Below are 20770 nucleotides of genomic sequence, written 5' to 3'. Positions count from 1 at the left end.
TGACCACACCATCCGCATGCTGGAAGAAGATCTACACCATGTCTAGCCAGCTTGGTTCTCTCCAGATGTTATTGGATTACAATTCCCATCAGTCCCAGGGATGATGGGAGTTGTAGTCCACAGCATCTGGGGGGTACTGCACTGGCTGTCCCTGCACGCTGGCTATCACATAGAGCTATGCGAGGGAGAGCATAGAGAAGCTCTACCTGCAAACATTGGTGCACGCGTAGAGCCTCTTCTGACGTGGTTTCAGCAGATTACAAGGCACTATTACTATGAAGACCCTCGTGAGAGGGCAAGCTGGGCATCCCATCAGCCAGGGGCACTGCAGCAGCTGGTTTCCTGCATCAGGAGTGGGGGACAGGATGACTATCAAGACCCCTTCCAACACTTGCCCAAGATAATAGTAATAAACAAGAATCAGGCACCCTTTCGGTTGGCTAAATATTAGAATGCTCCCCTCATGCCAGTGTCATGGGAAACATTACAGGCTAAATAGCTTCCTGGACCACTGTTTTGCTAGAAGTGGAGGAAAAATCTGCTGAAGAATTTAGGATGCTTCTGGCTTGAGGTAGATTATTGTCAGGACAGGAAAACGAAAGGTCGCAGCAGCATTCCGTTCCTTCTGCTGCTCTTTAGTCAAAGTGTCCCTTGGCTGCCATGAAACTCAGCCAGGGATGTTTTCTTGTTTTGTGGGAGGGATAATTGTTTCCCTTTTGCATTCATTTTCCTGCATGAAGGTTTCTCCATTTCCTTCTATACACTTTGGGGGACCTTGGAAAATGTGCAGGGAACACTTTAAGCATGCAGTGGACACAGCAGACACAAAGAGCGCTTGACCAGAAAAAAAGAAAAGAAATAGCCAACAGGAAACAGGGCAGCAAAACTGTTTCCTAACCTTTGACTCCGCTTGGCCTCTTGCCAGTGGAGGGGCGACTTTTCCCATGGATGGAATTTTAGGAAGGTGAAAACTATGGGATGGGAGGTGTGGCTTTTGTAGATAATGATGTGGGGTGCTAAAATCAGGTCTCCTGGCCTGTTGATGGGGCCAGGTTATCGCCAGCGCATAACTCAGGTGCTCAAAGCTCTACACCAGTTGCCTATATTGCTACTTGGTGTGGATCAAGGCTTTTGTTCTAGCTTACAAGGCCCTGAACAACTTTGATCCAGAATACCCCAAGAAACCACCTAATTCTTTATATCCCAGCCTAATCGCTGAACTCTTTCAGGGAGCCCCTCTGTAATGGTTCTAGGGGTTGCTCGTGCGTAAACCGGCGCCACACCTGGCTGGGTTGCCTGAGTGAACCTTTTCTGTCCGGACAGCCACTCGCCCGTGGCTGTCTCAGTCGCTGGCAGAATCCGTCAGTGGGCGTTTCTTGAACTTCTTCCAGCAAAGAAGCTCTTTGACGCCTAGTCTCCTCCTACTCTCCCTGTGCGGAAGCCTTCTGCGCAAGGAGGGTGTGGGCAGCGGAGGACCCTCACTCTCCCCGCTGGTCCCCGGCAAGGAGTCATGGGACTGCCTCGCTGATTCCCCCATCTGCCCCCCTTCTCCACTGGTGCTACGCTGATTCCCTTCCCCAGAAGATGGGCTGCCTCTCCCCATCCCGGGACGCTCTCTGGAATCCCTCTGGAGCCTGCTCTCTCCCTCCGGCCCTGATGGCAGTTCCCTGACACCCTCTTAGTGGTCCCCAGTGGCTCGAACACACAGCTCGTACTAAGGGAGTTGTGCTTTTAGTATTGCACACCCAATTTTGTGCAGCTCCCTTCCTGTCGAGGTCAGAGAGTCTCCCATCCCTCCCTGTGAACATCCAGTGTCCGCTGAATCTTTTATTCCAGCAAGCATATTGAACTCAATTGCAATTGTATCATTTTTTTCTGATCTTTTTTTAACATTTCCATTGTATTGAGTTTCTTGTGCACCACTCAGAGATGATTGCAATTAAGCTGGGTGTTCATTTTGCCCCAGTCATCCGCCCTTTTTAAAAAAAACAGGCCGTGTGCTCTAGATGTTTCTGATTCCTGGTTCCTCACACCGCACACCTCTTTCTCCTCCAGGTCTCCCCGCTTTTAGGTATGATCACTGGCACACTCATCTTAATATTTGTTCCAGCTGCTAAGAGGGGCAACGCTGAGCAGCTGGGGGCGCAGCTGAAGGCTCGGACCTCGTGGCTGAGGGACATGAAGGCCTTGATAAGGAAGTAAGAGAACTATGCAGCCGGTTTCCATCCTGTATCAGTTTTGCACCCCCTAATTCAAAGTTTCTTTGCTGATTTTTTGCTGATGTAAGAGAGGGCTATTGATGGCTACTAGTCATGGCTACTAGCATGGGACATGGGTGGCACTGTGGTCTAAACCACTGAGCCTCTTGCGCTTGCCAATTGGAAGGTCGGCAATTCGAATCCCCATGATGGACTGAGTTCCCGCTGCTCTGTCCCAGCTTCTGCCAACATAGCAGTTGAAAGCACGCCAGTGCAAGTAGATAATTAGGCACCACAGCGGCAGGAAGGTAAACGGCATTTCTGTGTGCTCTGACTTCCATCACGGTGTTCCGTTGCTCCAGAAGTGGTTTAGTCATGCTGGCCACATGACCCGGAAGCTGTCTTTGGACAAATGCCGGCTCCCTTGGCCTGAAAGCGAGATGAGCGCCACAACCCCATAGTTGCCTTTGACTGGACTTAACCGTCCAGGGGTCCTTTACCTTTTTTTACCTTACTAGCCACGATGGCTAGTAGCAATGCTTCTGAATGCTAAGTGCTGGAAGCCACAGGAGCAGGAAAGATTGCTTGTGCGTGTAACCTGCTTGCTGGTTTCCCACAGTGGCATCCGTTTGGCCACTGTGAGGAGAGGATGCTGGACTCGATGGGCCATTGGCCTGATCCTCCGGCTGGCTCTTCTAATGTTCTTATGTCAGTATGTCATTCATTCATATATATATATATATATATATATATATATATATGAGCCAATTTTCATTTAAATCGCACTCATTGTATACATATTTACAGATATACAGTGGTACCTTGGGTTACATACGCTTCAGGTTACATACGCTTCAGGTTACAGACTCCGCTAACCCAGAAATAGTGCTTCAGGTTAAGAACTTTGCTTCAGGATGAGAACAGAAATCGTGCTCTGGCGGCGCGGCAGCAGCAGGAGGCCTCATTAGCTAAAGTGGTGCTTCAGGTTAAGAACAGTTTCAGGTTAAGAATGGACCTCTGGAATGAATTAAGTACTTAACCTGAGGTACCACTGTACAGTGGAGTGGTATCTCGGGTTACAGATGCTTCATGTTACAGACTCCGCTAACCCAGAAATAGTACCTCGGGTTAAGAACTTTGCTTCAGGATGAGAACAGAAATTGTGCTCCAGTGGCGTGGCGGCGGCAGGAAGCCCCATTAGCTAAAGTAGTGCTTCAGGTTAAGAACAGTTTCAGGTTAAGAACAGACCTCCGGAACGAATTAAGTACTTAACCCGAGGTACCACTGTATTCTTCTCAAAGTGTGTAATGAAGATGCACAGTGCATTTCTTTCCCCCGTCATGCTCTTTGGAATGGCTTTATCGTCTTATATTGGTTTGTCCATTCTGATGTTCTGTCCGTACTATTACAAAATTAAAACCAAAACTTTCGAGGATCGTTTATGGGGAAGCAGCGAGAGCTTCCTCTTCATGGGATATGAAGCCTCCCCTTCTTGGCTCACCCCCCCAAACCCCTTTATCCCTTCAGCCGCAGCTACGTCTTTTCCTCTCTGGCTACCTCGGCTGTCTCCTTCGCCACGGGGGCCCTGGGCATGTGGATCCCCCTCTACCTCCACCGGGCACAAGTGGTCCAGAAAACCGCAGAGACCTGCACATCTCAGCCCTGCGGGACCAAGGACAGGTGAGCTCCTGCTTTGCTTTTACGTCTAGCAGGGATGGCACAAGGGGCAGCTAGACTGGTGACTGGGAGCGGCCGCCGGGACCACATAACACCGGTTCTGAGAGATCTGCATTGGCTCCCAGTACGTTTCCGAGCACGATTCAAAGTGTTGGTGCTGACCTTTAAAGCCCTAAACGGCCTCGGTCCTGTATACCTGAAGGAGCGTCTCCACCCCCATCGTTCAGCCCGGACACTGAGATCCAGCGCCGAGGGCCTTCTGGCGGTTCCCTCATTGCGAGAAGTGAGGCTACAGGGAACCAGACAGAGGGCCTTCTCGGTAGTGGCGCCCGCCCTGTGGAACGCCCTCCCATCAGATGTCAAAGAGATAAATAATTACCTGACATTCAGAAGACATCTTAAGGCAGCCCTGTTCAGGGAAGTTTTTAATATGTAACGCTGTACTGTTTTTAACACTGATTGGGAGCCGCCCAGAGTGGCTGGGGAAACTCAGCCAGATGGGCGGGGTATAAATAATAAATTATTATTATTATTATTATTATTATTATTATTATTATTATTATTATTATTCGGCATGGGGTGGGGCTAGATGTCCCCCACCCCCAGTGTCCCAGCTCTAAGATTCTCTTAAGTGCCAGTGATAGCACCCTCCTTGGATCATAAGGCATTTCTGGGGAGTCAGTTCATGAATTCTTTTTTAATTTATTTTTTTTAATTTTTAATTTTTATTTTATTAAAATAATTCAACATTAATACATACATATTACGAATTTACAAACATACATTTCATACAATCTTTAAAAATATTCATACATACCCACACTCAATCCCACACATACTTCCTTTTCCCACCACCATCCCTCACCCCACCCTGTGCTTGACTTCCAGTCTACTCACTTGCAATTTCTTTCCACTTCTATTACTTTCTTTCACACGCTTTTAAACCAACTTTTTACTTCTTTTTCTGTGACACACTGTATTTCAGTATTTATAACGGAGCTTGTTTATTCTAATAGGAGTTCTGATTTTCAATATGATTTCATAGAATCATAGAATCATAGAGTTGGAAGAGACCACAAGGGCCATCGAGTCCAACCCCCTGCCAAGCAGGAAACACCATCAGAGCACTCCTGACATATGGTTGTCAAGCCTCTGCTTAAAGACCTCCAAAGAAGGAGACTCCACGACACTCCTTGGCAGCAAATTCCACTGTCGAACAGCTCTTACTGTCAGGAAGTTCTTCCTAATGTTTAGGTGGAATCTTCTTTCTTGTAGTTTGGATCCATTGCTCCGTGTCCGCTTCTCTGGAGCAGCAGAAAACAACCTTTCTCCCTCCTCTATGTGACATCCTTTTATATATTTGAACATGGCTATCATATCACCCCTTAGCCTCCTCTTCTCCAGGCTAAACATGCCCAGCTCCCTTAGCCGTTCCTCATAAGGCATCATTTCCAGGCCTTTGACCGTTTTGGTTGCCCTCCTCTGGACACGTTCCAGTTTGTCAGTGTCCTTCTTGAACTGTGGTGCCCAGAACTGGACACAGTACTCCAGGTGAGGTCTGACCAGAGCAGAATACAGTGGCACTATTACTTCCCTTGATCTAGATGCTATACTCCTATTGATGCAGTCCAGAATTGCATTGGCTTTTTTAGCTGCCGCGTCACACTGTTGGCTCATGTCCAGTTTGTGGTCAACCAAGACTCCTAGATCCTTTTCACATGTAGTGCTCTCAAGCCATTTCATATTGATATTCCAATCCTGCATTCAGCTGCAGGTTTGCCATGACCAATATAGTGGCCCCTATACCGAAGGTGCCATACATGGCTCTCCCCCTCCCCAGGTCATTCTCACAACAACCCAGTGAGGTAGGTTAGGCTGAGAGGCAGTGACTGGCCTCCAATGTCACCCATTGAGCTTCGTGCCCGAGTGGGGGATTCGAACCCTGGTCTCCCAGGTCCGACACTTTAAATGCTGAACCACACTGGCTCTTTACTAACAGCTCATCACTTTGTATAAAAGTCCTTTTCAGTTTTTCAGAGCCCTTTTACTGGCTTTGGACGGGTTTGCTGTCATGCCAACCCACTGAGAGAGGGGGATTCCTGTTTAATGTTGGAGGAACTCAAACTTGAGGAATCAGGGATTCGTCCAAGGTTAGGCAATGAGTGGAAAGTAGAGATAGATAATGGGGGAAATTATAATTTTCTTACAGACCATCGTAAACAGTTAAAATCGTTCGTAAGATTGGAATATCACTTGTAGTTTAATAGTGAATTTTGGACGCAATGGAGAGGTAAAAGATTTGGATTATCATAAAAGATGCAGGAGGAAATGATTAACAATACGACCCACAACGGGGAGGAGGGAAGTCCAAGAGATTTCTTGTTTTTTATGTTGTATGTTGAATATGTGACTGTAAAATTTTAATTCGAGAAACCAAATAAATAAATTTTATAAAAGGATTTCCTGGGCCTGACATACTGTATGTGTCTTGCCCCACTGCACCACCAAAAAGGAAGAAAAGAAAACAGTAGAGATAGACTGCTCTGAGAGACAGAGTACATAAGTGAACCAGGTTAATTTTAAAATGCAGTTACAGATTGCCCCACTTCAGAAAATGTGCTTCCCCCCCTCCCCGAGTTTCAGTCACCTGAGAACCTCAGATTCCCATGGAAAACGTCCAGACTGCCCTCTGAGCCAGCGTCTTAATTTTATGAATTCCCTGCTTTGGGTTTTCGCCCATAAATGTCCATTTAGCACATCTTACTCATGCCTTTTGCTTTGCTAATCCCAGCCTCCACCTGCCTCTCACCTTCCTGTGTATAAAAATATGCCCGTATCAGTGAGAGAGGCCTCTATTTTTGGAATTCTTCCTTGCCCTTAGCTTGATCTTCGGAGCTATCACTTGCTTCACTGGATTTCTGGGCGTGATCACCGGGGCCGGCGCAACCAAGTGGTGCCGTTTGAAGACGCAGCGAGCGGATCCCCTCGTCTGCGCCGTCGGAATGTTGGGTTCAGCCATCTTTACTTGCCTGATCTTCGTTGCGGCAAAGAGCAGCATTGTGGGAGCCTATGTATGTATGAAGCAGCTTGGGGTAGCGTTCGGGGGGTGGGGAAGAGACTGACTTTCCTGATTGCAATTGCACGCAGGTCATAGAATCATAGAATTGTAGATTTGGAAGGGACACCAAGGGTCATCTAGTCCAACCCCCTGCAATGCAGGAATCTCAGCTAGAGCATCCATGGCAGATGGCCACCCAACCTCTGCTTTAAAACTTCCAAGGAAGGAAAGTCCACAAGCTCCCAAGGTCCCGCTACCCAAACACTCTTTATACGAAAATTCACTTATTCAAGCACGAGGAATTAGTACCCAAACCTTGCTATGCACACCAGAGCATAGCTGTCAACGTTTCCCTTTTTAAAAGGGAAATTCCCTTATTCCGAATAGGATTCCTCGCAAGAAAAGGGAAAAGTTGACAGCTGTGCACCAGAGATTAACATATCTGGACCCGCATGTGGTGTTGTAAACAAGTAAATAGTCTTAAACAAACCTTACTTTTTGTGTTTTTGTGTTTTGCTGGTCCATGGCATCATTTTGCCAGAAACCATGGGGGGAGATCAGACAAATAAGAGAACATTTTCCCCCTTCAAGGGTTTTCCTGGGTTTTTCCTGTCATTTGGGGATCAAAATTCTGTGGTCAGGAACGCATTAGAAATGTTCCCATAGAGATCAATGGAAATCGTTTACTCACTATGCAAACACTCACAGTGAATACATAAATACTATCAATAAAATAAATATTCTCTGTCTGCTGTTTAGCTCCCTTTATCTCTCTCCTTGCAGTATACAGATTCTCCCACCTCCAGTTAACTGCCCACAACCATAATTAATGAGAATTTGACTAGTATCTGTCTAAGAACATTTCCAATCTCCCTCCCAAACAAAAGGAAACAAGCAGCCCAATTTCACAGTGCAATAAAGTAAATTGCTGTGCATTTGGTTGCGTCAGGAGCGAGTACTACCGTTTTACAAAATCTGCTTAAAATGTGGTTAAAACTAAACAATTGGTGCTGTCTGTGTTTCATCAACAGGTCTGCATTTTTATCGGTGAGACACTCTTGTTTTCAAACTGGGCCATCACTGCTGACATACTCATGGTAAGCTGGCATGGGCAGTGCTCTTAACTGTGTTGGTGAAGGCCACATGCAGTCCATAATGCTGCAATTGCACTGGAGCAGAATTTAGCATCCTGTTGCCATTATGGGGGAATCTTAAGAAGGATGGGGTGAGGAACCTCTGGGCTGGGTGCCCAATGTGGCCCTCCAGGCATCTCTGCCTGGCCCTCGGAGCCAGCTTAGTGGTGCTCTGTGTGATGCCCCGAATAACTCTGCTCGTTTTTTTGTGGTGTGAAGAGGACATTGGTGGCAACGCCAGCCCTTTCCTCAGGCCTCTATTTTAGGAGGTGAGGCCTTGCCAGGGCAACCCTTGTGGTTTTTCCTCTGACTTCCTGAGCTGTGTGTGCCGCTTGGAGCAACCAGGGTGATCCCACACTCTGCTTCCTGGCTTAGCCAACCTGCCACCATCTTTGGCAGGGATATCCGAGCCAGCTCCTGTGGTGCACTTTTGGTTCACTCAGGCCTGTAATTGACTTATTTTCCAAACGTGGGCAGGAACTAATGTTTGGCTGGGGTTTTTTTCTTTTCTAAGTGCTCTTTAAAAGGGCACCCACCATCCTTTGCTACAAGTATGGGGAAACTCTGGCCCTCCAGATGGGAATTATGGATTGATAACTTCCAGAGGGCCCCACAGATTTCCCCAGTGGCTACAGAGCAGGGATGTGGCACCTCTGACCCTTCAGATGTTGTTAGACACTAACTTTAGTAAGTCATTACTGAGGGAGGGCCAATATCCCATTCAGTCAATATTGAGGGAGGGCCCAATATCCCAGTCAGTCAATACTGAGGGAGGCCCAATATCCCAGTCAGTCAATACTGAGGGAGGGCCAATATCCCAGTCAGTCAATACTGAGGGAGGGCCAATATCCCAGTCAGTCAATACTGAGGGAGGGCCAATATCCCAGTCAGTCAATACTGAGGGAGGGCCAATATCCCAGTCAGTCAATACTGAGGGAGGGCCAATACCCCAGTCAGTCAATACTCTGGGAGAGCTGCAGGTTTCCTACCTTGGGTGTTCACTGAGGGACCCAATGTCCCACCACCAATCTCTTGGGAATTCCCCAGCTGGTTCCTCCCACCATTCCTTCTCCATCCAGCCAGTCCATGGCAAGTACTGTATAGGTTTGCCACACAACTGTGGGGTTCTCTCTCCTGCAGTCAGGGGGAAGCCATGGTTGTTTTGATACATCTTTAAATGTATAGGCCTCTAATTGCAGTAGGTCTACTCTTAGACTGGTACAAGTACAACCAAGACCAGGCCAGCTCTGCCGCCATTTTCTTTTCTGTAACCACATGGTCCCCAAATGCATGCTTGTGCTAAATGGCACATCCCAGTGTGGGCTAGTCATTTGACTGACTGGTTGTTGAAATGCTTTACCCATAGAGTGTTGGACAAGGACCAAGGAGACCAGGGTTCAAATCCCCACTTGACCATGAAGCTTACTGGGTCACCCTGAGCCTGTCAGTGGTGAGGGAGAATACGCAGAGTGGGAGTCCGTAAATGCCACGTTGAGCTAATTGGAGGAAAGAAGGGATATAAATGCAACGATAATAAATAATATATTTCTCCCTGCCAGTACGTGGTTATTCCTACACGCCGGGCAACTGCAGTAGCTTTGCAAAGCTTCACCTCACACCTTCTGGGAGACGCTGGGAGCCCTTACCTGATTGGATTTGTAAGTGCATTTTTGGGGTGTCTGGGTCAGGGATGTGTTGGGAGGCTTGACTCTCATTTGCAAGGCAATCATGTCTCCCCATCAAAGGAAGGAAAGTGCATATCCTCCAACATTTCTCTGATGAAAATAGGGATGTCCTATTCAATTACTACTACTACTAATTATTGTTGTTGTTGTTGTTGTTGTTGTTGTTGTTGTTATCATCATCATCATCATTAATTTATTTATACCTCACCCATCTGACTGGATTGGCCCAGCCACTCTGGGCAGCTTCCAACCTATATAAAAACATAATAAAACATTAAACTTTTTTTTTTTTTTTTTTAAAAGGCCCTATACAGGGCTGCCTTCAGATGTCTTCTAAACTTATCTCCTTGGCTCGGGGATCACATAACTCCATACCCTCCAACATTTCCCCGATGAAAATAGGGGTGTCCTAAGGCAAAGCGGGACATTCCAGGATAAAATAAGAAACCAGAATGGCTTCTGTTAATCTGCAACTGTCCCTGGAAAATCGGGGCACTTGGAGGATCTGAAAGTACCAAGGACTGGAGCGGGGAAGAGGAGGCAAAATCATTTCTCTGGTCTTCTTCTTCACTGGGGAAACCAGGGCTTGCACCTGGGACCCTCTTCAATCACACATGTGCTGTACCACCAAGCTGTGGGTGACACTCCCTGCTTTTATCCATGACTAATCTAGCCTGGCTATACCTGCCCTCCATGCAGGGGTTTTTGCAGACCAGCAGGAGGGAAGCATAACAATTGGAAACCCTGGCTGACAGTGAGGAAAGGAGCTGGTTTATCGTAGCAACCATCGTATTTCTTTCCCTCTTGACATCTCTTGAGAGTCCCACACATCTTTGCAAGTGAGCAAGCGCTGTCATACTGAATAAACTGCACCCGCAAAGATGCTAACTTCTCTCCCCCTCTCCCCGACCCCAATTCTGCTTCCTCTCCAGATCTCTGACCTGATTCGCCAGAGCACAAAGGAATCGCCGCTCTGGGAATTCCTCAGCTTAGGCTACGCACTTATGCTCTGCCCTTTCGTCGTCGTCCTGGGGGGGATGTTTTTCCTAGCCACAGCCCTCTTCTTCCTGAGCGATCGAGCCAAAGCAGAGCAACAGTGAGTACCCCCCATTTGCACATGATATTGTATATGCCAGCTTTGGGTTGGTGCCCCCTACAGCAGGTGGGGAAAAAAAGCATGTCTGCACTACGCAGTCAGATGAGATTCAGGCCCATTTGACCGTCGCCGTTCCTGACCAAGGAACCCAGTTACACGAAAAGGGAGAGCGATCTCGAACAAAGCAAGATCGGTGCCTTCATGAAGCTATATTTCCCAGGGCTGTTTGGGGGGGCTAGCTGGTGCCAGTTCCAAGTTTTGGGGGGCACCTGGGCGTGTTGACCTCCTCAGGCTCTCTCCCTCTGTGAGTGAGCTCCTTTCCATAGGAACATAATTTACTAAGACCTGAACAACTCGGGTGCAAGGTACCTCAGGAAACTGCCTGTACTCTTATATCCCGGGTTGAACATCTGCAGGAGCACCGTGGGTCATGGTGAGGCTCATTTGATGACAGCAAGAGCTTTTCCTGTCACTGGCTCAGTATTGTCAAGAGAGATTCAGCAGGCCCCTTCTGTCCCAAAACTTTTCTCTTCCATCAGGCTGGCTTATGCAGATCATTAAGAATAATGCATCTTTCCAAAATAGTTAGCAGGTTTCAAATTTGTATATGGTTTTTTATTGTATGGTTCTGTGCATGGTTGTTGTAAGCCACTTTGTTGTTTTTTATCACTAGCGGTATATGAATTTTGCTTGTATTTATATAAATAAGAAGTTGTCTTAGACCAAGTCAGACCACTGGTCCATCCAACTCAGTGTTGCCTGCTCTGGCTGGCAGCAGCTCTCAGGTGTGTCTCTCTCCCAGCCCTCCCTGAAGATGCTGGGGGGTCTTTTTCATGCAAAGTATTTGCTCCATCACTGCGCTACAGCCCGTCCCCTGGCCCAAGGGACTCTGGAGTTTGGCAGTGGCCCCCTGTCCCTCTGTCAGTTCCTGGGCCTCATCCAATGCCCATTGCTGCCTGCCTCTGATGGAGCAAGTCCTGGTAGCCAAATGGACTTCTGACTAGTTTATATTCGTAGCATAAGCATGGCACAGTTTATTGGCCCTCTGCCTGGAAGATCCCCGTCCTGGCACTTGTCAAACTGGCACAAGCTCCCTTCCCTTGGAATGACTTTCCAGCTTCCTGGGCCCGAGACTTTTCCGCAAAGCTCTAAATCACCATCTTGTAAAAGCAGCTTTGACGAACTGCACAAGAAGCTCTTCGCTGTAAAGACGCCCCATTATTCTGAGACCGGGAAATCTGATTTGAAGAAGGGAATGCTGGAACTCCCAGCTCTTCTGGCAGACCACAGCATCTCAGTCATATTTTATACCTGGCGACTGCAAGAGAGCATAATGAGGCAGCAACTGGGGTCATAATTGAAGGGAAGGGAAAGAAGGCCTATAGGCAGTCCTTGACTGATTTAGCAATCGTCGTAATGTTAGAAATAAGGAGGGGGTGGGAGAAAAGAGCGAAGCAGAGCTCAGTATTATCTGAAAACTGCACCCCTTTGCTGTGGAATCCCTGCCCCCTAATGCGACACTTTAAAGACTGGGCTGGGGTTATTCATTTTCAACTCTGGACGTGCTCAGAAGCTTGGCTCAAGTTAAACCTTCAGGCCACATGCGATCTACAGTGGCCCCAATCCAGCAAGTGTTACAACCTTCCAGAATATCAGAAGCTGCTCTCAATATAGGATAGGAGAGCTGCTGTTTCTCCCACCGCCACCTTTTAATTTTAATTAAGTTAAAAGCTCATGTAGTGTGTCGGGGGGCAGGGGGAGGGGGGGAATGTTGTCACAGCCAGAAACTGGATTGGAGGCAGTTTAATTAATTTAAAAGGGCCTGCTTGAACGGACACGTACGTTTGACTGTGCTGTGGGGTGGGCAGGTCAATGCAAGAGAGCCTCAGCCATGTTTGCCTCTCTAAGGAGGAGGGCAGGTTCCTTCTGCTCCCCACTTCTCTGTGAGACAGTGTGGCAGAACATGAATGAGAGACCCCGATTCAAATCTCACCCACCCACTTGGCCATAAAGCTCACTGGATGACCTTGGACCTGTCACTTACGTGCCAGCCTGGCCTACCTCACAGGTTTGTTGTGAGGTTGAAGTGGGACGGGGGAGAACCTCGTGCGCCACCCTGAGCTGCACAGAGGAAAGGCAGGATATAAATTAGGAGTTCCATTTAGACCCAGAAAACAGCAGGCTAGAGCCTTTGCCAAGGAGTATGGGAAATGTTCAGAAGGATCATACCAGCCATTTTAGCTCGGCTCTAATATACAGGGACGCGGGTGGCACTGTGGGTTAAACCACAGAGCCTAGGACTTGCCGATCAGAAGGTCGGCAGTTCGAATCCCTGCAACGGGGTGAGCTCCCATTGCTCGGTCCCTGCTCCTGCCAACCTAGCAGTTCGAAAGCACGTCAAAGTGCAAATAGATAATAGGTACCGCTCTGGCGGGAAGGTAAACGGCGTTTCTGTGAGCTACTCTGGTTCGCCAGAAGCAACTTAGTCATACTGGCCACATGACCCAGAAGCTGCACGCCGGCTCCCTCGGCCAGTAAAGCGAGATGAGCACTGCAACCCCAGAGTCGTCCATGACTGGACCTAATGGTCAGGGGTCCCTTTACCTTTACCTAATATACAGTAAGCCGACAACTTACGTGGGGGGTTACGTTCTGGGGATCACGCTTCATGCCAAAACCATAGTCAAAACACATTGGGTGCAATGGCAGGTGGGATTGCCAAAGTCATTTTTCTTCTTCTTTTAATTACTCCCCCACCCACCCCCCGGCCATACCTATAAGGCTGAATGTGCAAGCTGCAGGTTTACTGTATGAAATATAAGCCAGCATGGTGTAGCAGTTAGAGAATTGGACTTGGAAGCCGGGAGACCAAGGCTCAAATCCTTGTTGAGTCGTGAAGCTCAGTGGGCGACCTTGGGCCAGTCACAGTCTCTCAGCCTGACCTACCTCGCAGGGTTGTTGCTGTTGTGGGGAAGAAAAACTGCACCACCTTGAGCTTGGAGGAAAGGTGGGATAGTGATGCAATTAAAAACACCAAATACTCTCTCTCTCTCTCTGTGTGTGTGTGTGTGTGTGTGTGTGTGAGAGAGAGAGAGAGAGAGAGAGAGTGAGTCTGACTAGATATTGTTTACAATATGAAATAATACTTGAGTGCCCTGTCACTCCTCTCCTCAAAAGATACCGTATTTTTTGCTCTATAAGACTCACTTTTTCCCTCCTAAAAAGTAAGGGGAAATGTGTGTGCGTCTTACGGAGCGAATGCAGGCTTCGCAGCTATCCCAGAAGCCAGAACAGCAAGAGGGATTGCTGCTTTCACTGCACAGCGATCCCTCTTGCTGTTCTGGCTTCTGAGATTCAGAATATTTTTTTTATTGTTTTCCTCCTCCAAAAACTAGGTGCGTCTTGTGGTCTGATGCGTTTTATAGAGCGAAAAATACGGTAATTATCTCTGCTGAGCCTTTGGGGGGGCTTGTTAAAAGTGAAACCCAACCAACCTGGAGCTGCGTGTTTTTCAGCACGGATCTGGACCGCCTCGCCATGGGCACCTCCAGTAACTCGGAAGACACAGCCACATGACCGCTACAACTTGGGGTTAGTTGGTGTGTGTTTTTGTCTTCTTTCTTTAAAGGAAAAAAAGAAAGCTTCTACTCACTGGCCAGGAGATGGAAAGGGGAAGAAAACCCACCATATATGTAAATATTTTCAGCGCCAAAGGAAAACACACAGAAATCTGAACTTCTTTTCTGCTGGGAAATTTGTTTTTTATTTTTTGGACCAGGCTGCTTCTTGCGGGCGGCTGTTTCCAAAACATGTGGTTCCGTAGGCATGTTTGTGGATCTGCTCTTACGTTATGCGATACGTTTTTGGGCAGATTTTGATAGCCGTGTATTTATTTTTAATGCATTATGAATTTAGACCTATAATCCACCCCAATCCTTTTGTGGCTCGGGGTGGCTGGCATGGCATCCGTTCTCATCATGTAGCCTCTTCCTTCGTCCAGAGCTGACATTAAAACTTTACATTAAGGTGATTTTAAATAAATAAATACATTAACATTTACGGAATCATCTGCTTGGGGAGGAGGCTCGGTTCTGTGAGCTATGCAATTCGTTCAACTTGAGCGAATTTGCATTATTTATTCCAGTTTTACTAATGTGGGGTCCTGAAGCACCCCTCCACCCCACTGAAAACCTTATTCACCCCACTCCTCAGCTTTCTAAAAATTTCAGCAGGCATCACATGCCTGCTGGAAAACCATGAGGACTATCAGCTTTGCCAACTGTTTTTGAGAGGGAATCTGAGGTTCTTAGGAAGCTGCATTCTCGATTCAAAAGCGCATTCAATGTTTTTTGAGGCATCGCCTAGGGCTTGCCGATCGTCAGGTCGGCGGTTCGAATCCCCGCGGCGGGGTGCGCTCCCGCTGCTCGGTCCCAGCGCCTGCCAACCTAGCAGTTCAAAAGCACCTCCGGGTGCAAGTAGATAAATAGGGACCGCTTACTAGCGGGAAGGTAAACGGCGTTTCCGTGTGCTGTGCTGGCTCGCCAGATGCAGCTTGTCACGCTGGCCACGTGACCCGGAAGTGTCTTCGGACAGCGCTGGCTCCCGGCCTCTAGAGTGAGATGAGCGCACAACCCTAGAGTCTGGCAAGACTGGCCCGTACGGGCAGGGGTACCTTTACCTTTACTTACCACGCTTGGTGGGATATCTGTCCACTTTTCCTTGGAAACCTTCGTAGCAGATAATTCCACAGGCTTCCCTGGGTTGTTGTGTGTGTGTCCCCCCAACCCACCCTGGTTTTCTTTCCCTTTTGGGGAGATTTTTAAAATATCTACATATATGATGGGTTTCCTCTTTGCCAGCAGAAATGCAGATCAGCCTTTACCTTAGCTGCTTGCTCGGAAGGAATGCAGCATTGCCAACCTCCTGCGATTTGAAACAATAAACAAAAACAGCATGGAGCAAACGATTGCAAGAACCTGGCTATGAAACCGTGACATTAAGTCAATTACAGAGCACAGGGAGAACTGGCAAAGCTGCTACACTGCGGAAGAGGAAGGAGGCGAGAACCTTCTGAAAGCATGTGCTTTGTCGTTCGTTAGACCTGGGATAGGAAACGTGTGGCTCTTGGGACGTTGGCGGACTACAGCTCCCATCATCCCTGGCTATTGGGTATGCTGGCTGGGGCTGATGGGTGTCGGAGTCCATCAGTGTCTTGCGGGCCCCCGTTTCCCCATCTCTGCTTGAGATCAAACGCTCTGGAAGGCTTTGCAATAGCACTGCATGAATTTCTGTGTCACGACACTCGTGCACTCCCTGCAGCTGAGCACCGCACTGGCACTATTGCATTTAGGATCCCAACTCTTTTAATTCTAACGAGCCTGTTTTTTTCCTACAACGCAACTCCGCTGAAGAAACCTTATTTTGACGGAATTAGATGATGCTCAGCCTGCATAGATTTGCGCCTGAGAAAGCCGAAAGTTATGAAGGAAGAAAGCTCGCTAGCTTTTGTTTGCGGGCGACATGAGCACCTGTTGCACAATCTCGGAAGAGACATTTCCTCCCTGTGGGGCGGGAAAGGAGGAATACTTCTTTTGTGGTTGGGGTCAGGGATAAGGGGCGGCCAGATCTGTGTGTCTCCAGTCCGCTTCAGATTCGCAGGTGTTGAATCATAACTCTGCTTTGTCCTGTTTTGCATTGTTCTATAAAAGCTTCAAGAAAGTTTAGGCGTTTTACCCTTAGCAATGATGACAACAATAAATATGCTACAGGGTCTCCTGGTTAGAGAGTGAGCTTTCTATACAAGCAACATTTCCACAAGTCCTCTTGCCTATATAAATTTCCTGAGTGGGGGTTGTTGGACGATGCTAGAGATCTGCAGGGCTTTAAGTATTGCACAAGTTTACTAATTAACCTAATAACAACAATTAATAATAAAAAATTTAGATGTACAGCACACTAAGGTTCCAGGGTTTCAGGGATGCAATGTGAGATGTCAAGTAGCTTTGGTTACCTTGTGTGGGTTATGGAGCCCATCATCTCAAGCGCCAAAGACCAGGGAAAAGAGGTGTTATCTTCAGCATAAAATGAAAACTGTATAGTGAAGATGTCCTTTTGTATGCAATTTGCATACTTGTGGGGACTTTACCCTAAAAAATGCATTTTTGTATATGTTCTGGGATCTCTTGCCTGAGAGCAAAGGCATTGTTGGTGGATGGTCCAGGGGTCACAATCCCAGGGTCCCTTACTGGAGGTCCCCAGTCTTCTACCCTTCCCAACCCACTTTTAATACCATAAGAAGAGCCTGCAGGATCAGGCCAATGGCCCATCTTGTCCATCATTCTGTTCTCACAGTGGCCAACTAGATGCATGTGGGAAACTGGCAAGCAGGAGCACAAGAGCAGTCCTCTCCCCTCCTGTAGTTTCCAGAAGAGGCAGAACATAGTGATCATGGCTACTAGCCATTGACAGGCTGATCCTCCATGAATTGGCCCAACCCTCTTTTGAAGCCCTCCAAGTTGGTGGCTATCACTGCCTCATGTGGACATGAGTTCCACAGTTTAACTAGGCACTGTGTGAAGAAGGACTTTCTTTTATCCCTCCTGAACCTTCCAACATTCAGTTTCATTGGAGGTCTACGAGTTCTGGTGTTAGGAGACAAAGAGAAGAAGGTTTTTCAGTCTACTTTCTTCACGTCATGCATGATTTTATAAGTTTCTACTGTGTCATCTCTTGCCTTTTTGCTAAACTCAAAATTCCCAAATGCTGCAACCTTTCTTTGAAAGGGAATCACTCCATCTCCTTGATCTTTCCGGTTGCCCTTTTCAGAACCTTCTCCAGCTTTACAATACTTCTTTTGAACTGCTTTTAAGCTTCCAAATAAAAACCCTTTACTTATAAGGCAGCTGCAAAAATTGCAGTGCTGGTGGGACCTCAGCCCAGCCTGGCCTTGTTAATTTCCCAGAGTCATCAAGACATGCCGATAAGAATATGCACATTTTAATGCAGGTATTTGTCATCAGACTGCGCCGTGAGTCCTTTAGCAATGTCTCTCCTGGAAAGAGCAAGATGATAATCTCTTTATGAGATTTAAGGAGTGCAGCATGTGTTAGGAAGTTGTGTGGGAGGGCGGGTGGGGAGACTTGTGACCAGCTTCCAATGGTTCCTTGAAGAGTCCTTTTTTGCGGGCGCCTGAATCAGAGAACTGTAACCCTAAAATGTAACTCACAGAGGTCACTGCCAAATGCCTTTCTGGCTGCCTCTGCAGTCAGGAATTGGCGTTTGCCAAGGATTTCTTGACGTCACTGCTGGTTACAGGGTCCAGAAAGGGGGTGTTTTGTGTTTACCACTTCGCCTTGAAGGAGCTCAAATATCAAACTGAAATTATGCAAGCAGATAAAATCTCTGGCATTTCTCCTTTGCCTGACCAGTCTGCATGCTTGATTCTGAACTCAGAAGTTTTGATTCCCCCCCCCCCACAACCTAAGAACCTCCTTTTTGCCAGTTTCTTGTAGACATCTGGCTTGCCTCTGTGAAAACAAGATGTTGGGTTAGATGAGCTCATCCAGCAGGATCTTCTTATGTCCCTGTGATCACATTCTCCATCCCCTTCCTGGCAACGGGCAGATATGTGATAGATTCGTTCCTTGATCTCAGCCAGGTAGATCCTCAGTGCTATCTAGTCCAGGCTGAGTCTTCTGAGGAGTGTTCCGGCTGATTTTGTTTCTGAAAACCAGAGGCATCCAAACTCTGCCCTCTGCGCTTTCTCTCTAGAGAGACGCTCTGGTACCAACCTGTCTATTTTTATTTTCTGTCTCCCTTCTGACATCCTTCCTCTTTCCATTCTGACTGTGCTAGGAGGTATTATTCAGCAGGCAATCTCCCTGCATTAGGGGTGCATTAGGGGTGGAAGGATCCGTCCATTGTGCTTCTCTCTCTTTTTCATTTTTCCAATAATTAGTTCAGTCCACCACATTTCTGCAGCAATTTGTGATACTTAAAAAAAAAATTCTCATAAAAAACCGTAGCATTTTGTGCGATTCTCCTAATAAGCACATTTTTGTGTATAGTTTGGACTAATGTACTGTACATATTTTTGCAAGTGCAAAATAGCATTTTTGTAAGTTATTTTTCGATATTGTTTTCACCAATACTTTCATTTTTATGCACACTTTCCGCTAATATGTGCATTTTTTATACGTTGCCTGGTTGGAGAACTGCGTCACCAAAAAGATGCTGACGCAGATTCCTCTTGTTACCAGCACTTGCTATAATTATTTTGACTTACATGCTTCTTTCCAGTCTCTCTTTTTCTCAGAACAATGGTCAGGTCCTTCTTTGCACCATTTGATTGACTTACAAACTGGGACTCTGGCCTCCCAGCCAGTCACAGAGAAGGTGCCGGAGGGGCTGCAATTTTTCTGTTTACAAAGAACCTCCTTTTATGCTTGCCGTTGTCAATTTGAGCTCTCTTATAAGATGCATCTCCTTCACACGTCTAAAAGCAGATATTTTACCGCACCCGTAAATCTGATAAGAATTGTCTCCAGATACCATTCTTTTTCGTGTATAAGACAAAGTTTCCCCCTGTTAAAATAATGTTTAAAAAATTGGGGTCATCTTATACATGGGCAGTTCAGAGTGGGAACGGGTGATTGGTTGCTGCCGCAAGTAGGAGGTTGTTTGCGGCGACTGTTCTGGTGATTGGTGGCTGCGGCGAGGGCTGCTGTCGATTGGCTGTTGTTGCGTCGATTGGGCGGGTGATTGGCGGCTGCTGGCGGCGAGGGGGCTGACTATTGTTGGCTTCTGCGACGTGTGCTACTGGCAGCATTAGCCAGGCAATCCCCCCTCCCACCAAAAAAAGCTCAATAACTCCGGGCAATATCCCCCAATTTTCTTAATTTTGAGTCCCCAAAAATAGGGGTCGTCTTATACACGGGGGCATGTTATACACGGAAAAGTACGGTAAGCAAAAAAGAGAGAGAAGTGTAGCCAGTCGCAGCGGATACCTTCCAGAAAGCCCCCTCTGTGTCTAAAATCCTACCTGGAAATCAGAATCATTTGTCGATATGTGTATTCCCCAATTGGATTCAGAGCAAGACCCTGATTTATCCCACCAATGGCAAGTCTGGAGAAAGGCTGGATGTAAGTGGTTGGCGGACCTATTCGTTGATCATAGGTTCCAGCACATAAGCTTTAGATTAAACCCATTTATCATAAGCGAGGCCGGGACACAAGGGGTCAAAGGTCTCAGGCTTCGCTAACAAATTAATCTGGGTATCGCGTTCTGAGCGCATGCTGGCCTGCACAGGTTGGGGCTTGAAGGCTGCTTGTTTCAAAATCCTAGGGTTAAGATGGAGTGTCCCTTAAGACCTCTTGACTGCCCTATAATCACAGTTATAAGAAGAGTGCTTGACAAGTGGATGAAAAGATAGATGCTCTCCCTGTCTTTCTCTTTCTCTCTCTCACACACTTCCAATTATAGAGAGGTTAAGGTGTTACTTGCATTTGCCTGCCCCCTCATAATGTAAGTTCCCTAAACATTATACAGCTGCTGCTGCTACTGCTGCTTCATCTTTGGTGATCACTTGTAGCTGAGTAAGATTGTCTTCCATAAACACGGTTTTAACAATGAGTCCGTAAGTGACTGTGGAGGCCAATTCTGGATCCACACGTCCTTCCACAGTGGGGATATTGGTTTCTGGGTGGGAGTTGATCACGGTGTGGATTTGCCAAGCGTGCCTTCCTCTTAGCACGTATCTCCCTTGAGTCCTGAGTTCGAGAGTCTTCAAAGCCCATGACACCTTTGGTAAAGGCTGTTCTCCGATTGGAGCTCTCGCAAGCGTTTCCCAATTGTCAGTGTTTATACTACATTTTTTTAGATTTGCCTTGAGACAGTCTTTAAACTTCTTTTGTTGGCCATCAGC

The 20770-nt window shown here is 47.2% G+C and overlaps 1 protein-coding gene across 2 annotated transcripts in view; it reads left to right on the top strand.

Annotated features, from left to right (window-relative positions):
* Window positions 1-20770, top strand: part of SPNS2 (SPNS lysolipid transporter 2, sphingosine-1-phosphate) — a 97415-nt gene that overhangs the window by 65049 nt on the left and 11596 nt on the right. Inside the window, exons 6-12 of one of the 2 annotated variants that reach the window (XR_008327759.1) lie at window positions 2056-2198; window positions 3726-3878; window positions 6757-6946; window positions 7965-8030; window positions 9626-9724; window positions 10684-10847; window positions 14363-14438. Coding sequence is in view for 1 of the 2 variants with exons in the window: in XM_053366985.1 (XP_053222960.1) it covers window positions 2056-2198; window positions 3726-3878; window positions 6757-6946; window positions 7965-8030; window positions 9626-9724; window positions 10684-10847 (815 nt within the window). In the remaining variant the exon portion in view is untranslated. The remainder of the gene's footprint in view (window positions 1-2055; window positions 2199-3725; window positions 3879-6756; window positions 6947-7964; window positions 8031-9625; window positions 9725-10683; window positions 10848-14362; window positions 14439-20770) is intronic. The other variant, XM_053366985.1, reaches the window with a different exon arrangement.

This window comes from Podarcis raffonei, chromosome 15, assembly GCF_027172205.1.
Source record: "Podarcis raffonei isolate rPodRaf1 chromosome 15, rPodRaf1.pri, whole genome shotgun sequence".
NCBI classification, from domain to species: Eukaryota; Metazoa; Chordata; class Lepidosauria; order Squamata; family Lacertidae; genus Podarcis; species Podarcis raffonei.
This window is presented reverse-complemented; position numbering and strand designations above follow the sequence as displayed.